Consider the following 5,000-nt stretch of genomic DNA (forward strand, 5'->3'; position numbering starts at 1 on the left):
TCTGACGACGGGAGCTAAAGGTTGGGTCATTCAGACACCCACCCACTGGACATCCGAGGGGTCTGTGTAGAGGAGAAGAGAGGACTGGCCGTACTGAGTGAGTTAATTAATTTTACCTTCAGTGGCGGCAGCCATGTTGAGGAACATGAAGGTGGGGTTGGTCACCAGGTAGCGGAGGCTGGTCAGTATGTGCTGCACCCCCAGCGGCTGGCTGTCCGTAGCCTTCTGCCCCTCGTCCTTCCCTTTGTACACCTCCTTCTCCTTCTCCGCCTTGTACTCCTCCGCCCCTGGCAACATCACAGCAAGGTTACATCATCCATTCAATGCACACCTCTGGAAACGGTGTATGGCTGCCTACATGGCGTGGGGGGAAACAAACAAAACGGTCATACACGTAAAAATGTTACGTGTGTGTATGTTTGTGTGTGTGTGTGTGGGTGGGTGGGTGTGTGTGTGCGTGTGCGTGTGTGTGTGTCTGAAATCTTACTGAATGATGCAGGAAACGAATGATCAGCGCCCAGTGGCAGCCGTCAGTCGGCTCTACCCAGGTAGGCAGCCTGTTGTGCAAATGACCCCGTGTTTGTGAAGCGCTTAGAGCTAGGTTTCCGACTGAGGATAGGCGCTATGTAAGTACCCATATCATCATCATCATCTCCACCATTCAATGTTGTACTTCTCTGCTCTTGTCAACATCACAGCAAGGTTCTATCACCATTCAATGTTGTACTTCTCTGCTCTTGTCAACATCACAGCAAGGTTCTATCACCATTCAATGTTGTACTTCTCTGCTCTTGTCAACACCACAGCCAAGTTTCATCATCCATTCAATGTTTTGTTACCATCACAGCAAGGTTCTATCACCATTCAATGTTGTACTTCTCTGCTCTTGTCAACACCACAGCAAGGTTCTATCACCATTCAATGTTGTACTTCTCTGCTTTTGTTACCATCACAGCAAGGTTCTATCACCATTCAATGTTGTACTTCTCTGCTTTTGTTACCATCACAGCAAGGTTCTATCACCATTCAATGTTGTACTTCTCTGCTCTTGTCAACATCACAGCAAGGTTCTATCACCATTCAATGTTGTACTTCTCTGCTCTTGTCAACACCACAGCAAGGTTCTATCACCATTCAATGTTGTACTTCTCTGCTCTTGTTACCATCACAGCAAGGTTCTATCGCCATTCAATGTTGTACTTCTCTGCTCTTGTCAACATCACAGCAAGGTTCTATCGCCATTCAGTGTTGTACTTCTCTGCTCGTTACCATCACAGCAAGGTTCTATCGCCATTCAATGTTGTACTTCTCTGCTCTTGTTACCATCACAGCAAGGTTCTATCACCATTCAATGTTGTACTTCTCTGCTCTTGTTACCATCACAGCAAGGTTCTATCACCATTCAATGTTGTACTTCTCTGCTCTTGTCAACACCACAGCCAAGTTTCATCATCCATTCAATGTTGTTACGGGGATTAAAAAAGAAAAAAGAAAAAAAAAGGACTTTCAAGCAAAAGTTCTGTGAGGAGTACCTCTAGAAGGTGCGAGAGATGGTGAAGACTGGGACCTGTGCGTGGGGGAGGGGGTGGGGGTGGAGGGTGAGAGGGTCGGGGGTGGGGGTGGAGGACGGTGATCATGGGGTGGTGGGGGTACGGGGTTAGATGGGTGGGGGGGGGGGGTGGAAGAGTGGAAGAGAAGTTGGAGAATATTATGAGACAGGAGACGCTGTCGGACGCTGCACTGACACCTCCACACATTTTGACATGGTCAGAAACACACTTTTTCAAATAATTATAGTTTTTAATATACATATTAAAAGATTTTTTCCCCCATCTTGTTTTCCATTTCATTTTTTCCCCCCATTTACGTGGTGTGATGGCCTAGAGGTAACGCGTCCGCCTAGGAAGCGAGAGAATCTGAGCGCGCTGGTTCGAATCACGGCTCAGCTGCCGATATTTTCTTCATTCGGATGAGACGATAAACCAATTTCACTCAGAGAAATATGTTGAGACAAAAAAATAAAGTAATACAATACAAGTAAACAAAACAAAAAACCCTAAACAGCAAAACTAACAAGTTCAAGAAAACTTTTCTCTTTTTTTTTTCTTTTTTTTTACCAAAAAACGGAGATGAAACTAATACTAACCCCAACAGAAAAACACAACTCTAAAAGCTAATCACTCTATCTGCTGTTGTGATGTTGTTTGTTACAAATTTCTCTCTGAATTTCAGAGTCTCAGATGTTTGTTTATTCCCATTAACTCTCTTCTGTCATTGAGAAACTCCACGCAACGTCTCCTCTAAGGGAAGCAACCCACTCCGATGCAATGCCATCCGTGATTAGTGCAGAGTAATGTCCCTTCCCTTCTTTCATCAATGGCTGACTTGGAGAACACTCGGCGCCATAGCCTGGTCGTGTGTCTTTCTTTACCACTCCTGTGTTTGATCCCATCGAATACCTTATGCATCCAAACCGATTTTGTTGTAATGATTGGACGGGCGCAATAGCCGAGTGGTTAAAGCGTTGGATTGTCAATCTGAGGGTCCCGGGTTCGAATCACGGTAACGGCGCCTGGTGGGTAAAGGGTGGAGATTTTTACGATCTCCCAGGTCAACATATGTGCAGACCTGCTAGTGCCTGAACCCCCTTCGTGTGTATATGCAAGCAGAAGATCAAATACGCACGTTAAAGATCCTGTAATCCATGTCAGCGTTCGGTGGGTTATGGAAACAACAACATACCCAGCATGCACACCCCCGAAAACGGAGTATGGCTGCCTACATGGCGGGGTAAAAAACGGTCATACACGTAAAATCCCACTGGTGTGCATACGAGTGAACGCAGAAGAAGAAGTTGTAATGATTGTATTTTGCTATCTGCTACCAGACTAATGCCTGACAGCATTTTTTTTTTAATGGTTGATAGCCTTATTATTATTCACTAAGCCCATGCATTAGGTATATTTGTTGAAAAATCAGAGAAATCTGTTGTAACAAAAAAGAGAAATACAAATACAAATGCATGTTAGAACTGAGTAATTGGGTAGCCGAGTGGTTAAAGCGTTGGATCTTCAATCTGAGAGTCCCGGCTTCGAATCTCGGTAACGGCTCCTGGTGGGCAAAATTTTAATGGTAGGGATTAATCCGATCTTCCAGGTCAACATAACACTATATGCAGACCTGCCTGTGCCTGAACCCCCTTCATGTGTATTCGCCCGCAGAAGATCAAATATGCAACATTAAAGATCCTGTAATCTATGTCAGCGTTCGGTGGGTTGTGGAAACAAGAACGTACCCAGCATGCACATCCTCGAAAACGGGAGTATGGCTGCCTACATGGCGGGGGTAAAAACGGTCATGAACACAGGTAAAAAAAGCCTACCCGTGTCCATACAAGTGAACGGGGCAACTGCAGACCATGAACGAAGAAGCAGAAGAAGAAGAAGAAGAAAATATGTTATTAAAAAAAAATCTGAAACAAGTTACAAAAAAAAAGAAAGAAAAAAAAAAGAAAAGAAAAGAAATAAGATAGGTGTGTGTGATTACCAGCCCTATTACATCTTAGAGTTGAAAAAAAAAATTAATCCAAAAATAAGGTGAGTGAATTAAGTGCTTACCCTTGCACATCTTAGAATTGAATAAAACAACTGAAAATAAATAGATAAATAAATAAATAAATAATAATAATAACGATAACAACAACAACAACAATAATAATAATAATAACGGTGATGACAACGACAACAACAACAACAACAACAATAATAATAATAATAATAATAATAATGATGATCATCATCATCATCACTACTACAAATAATACAAATGATGATGATGATGATGAAAATAATAATAATAACGGTGATGACAACAACAACAACAACAATAATAATAATAATAATAATAATAATAATAAAACAAAAATGACAGCAACAAGAACAACAGCAAATAAAGCACACACACACAAGCACACACAAAACCACCACTTGCTCTGTGTGTGTGCTGTTTGCGTGTGTGTCTTTGTGTGTGTGTGTGTGTGTGTGTGTGTGTGTGTGTGTGTGTGTGTGTGTGTGTGTGTGTGTGTGTGTGTGTGTGTGTGTGTGTGTGTGTGTGTGTGTGTGTTTGTGTGTGTGTGTGTGTGTGTGTGTGTGTGTGTGTGTGTGTGTGTGACCCTACCCGGCAGACTCTTGGGGAAGCCAAAGAGCGGCACACAGATGCTGAGGGCCAGGATGCCCCCGATGAGGAACCCCAACCACCAGGCCCCCACCCAGCGGGGGTTCTCCCTGTTGATGGTCAGCCTGCACACACACACACACACACACACACACACACACACACACACACAATCTCACACACAAGCGCACACATACACAATCACACATGCATGCACGCACAAACACACACAAACTCACACACACACATACACACACACACACACACACATATATATATATATATATATATACATGCACGCACAAACAAACACACACACGCACACAAACACACAAGTAAGTATTATAATGTTCATTCTACAATTAGCCTCTCTCTCTCTCTCTCTCTCTCTCTCTCTCTCTCTCTCTCACGCACGTACACATGAAAGCACACACACACACACACACAGCTGAAACGCGCACACTCACGCAAGCACACACACACACACACACATGCACTCACACGCACGCACACGCGCACCCACATACAAACACACATGCATCCACATGTATAATGACGATTCTAGAGAGAGATAGAGAAACAGAGACAGAGAGACAGAGATAGAGAGACAAGAGAGGCAGAGACAGAGAGACACTTACTGAGAATCACCAACTTTATCAAAGTCCGTGAAGATGTTCAGCAGGGCTCCTCCTGCCAAGTACCCTATACCCGGGCCCAGGATTGCAAATGCATAAAATATGCCTGAAAAAAAAAAGAAAAGAAAAAGAAATCAACCGATGGTAATATTGATACTGCTGCCACAAATGCTAATAATAGCAATAACAGAA

The 5,000-nt window shown here is 43.4% G+C and overlaps 1 protein-coding gene across 5 annotated transcripts in view; it reads right to left on the reverse strand.

The window, feature by feature from the left end:
* LOC143291251 (solute carrier organic anion transporter family member 4A1-like) overlaps positions 1-5,000 on the reverse strand; it is a 115,092-nt gene that overhangs the window by 10,417 nt on the left and 99,675 nt on the right. For all 5 annotated transcript variants that reach the window (XM_076601057.1, XM_076601059.1, XM_076601056.1 and 2 more), the window contains 3 exons: positions 4,812-4,914; positions 4,177-4,298; positions 117-287 (listed from right to left, as the gene is read on the reverse strand). In XM_076601057.1, the coding sequence (XP_076457172.1) occupies positions 117-287; positions 4,177-4,298; positions 4,812-4,914 (396 nt within the window). The remainder of the gene's footprint in view (positions 1-116; positions 288-4,176; positions 4,299-4,811; positions 4,915-5,000) is intronic.

The sequence above is a fragment of the Babylonia areolata genome, chromosome 16 (genome assembly GCF_041734735.1).
Source record: "Babylonia areolata isolate BAREFJ2019XMU chromosome 16, ASM4173473v1, whole genome shotgun sequence".
Taxonomy (NCBI): domain Eukaryota; kingdom Metazoa; phylum Mollusca; class Gastropoda; order Neogastropoda; family Buccinidae; genus Babylonia; species Babylonia areolata.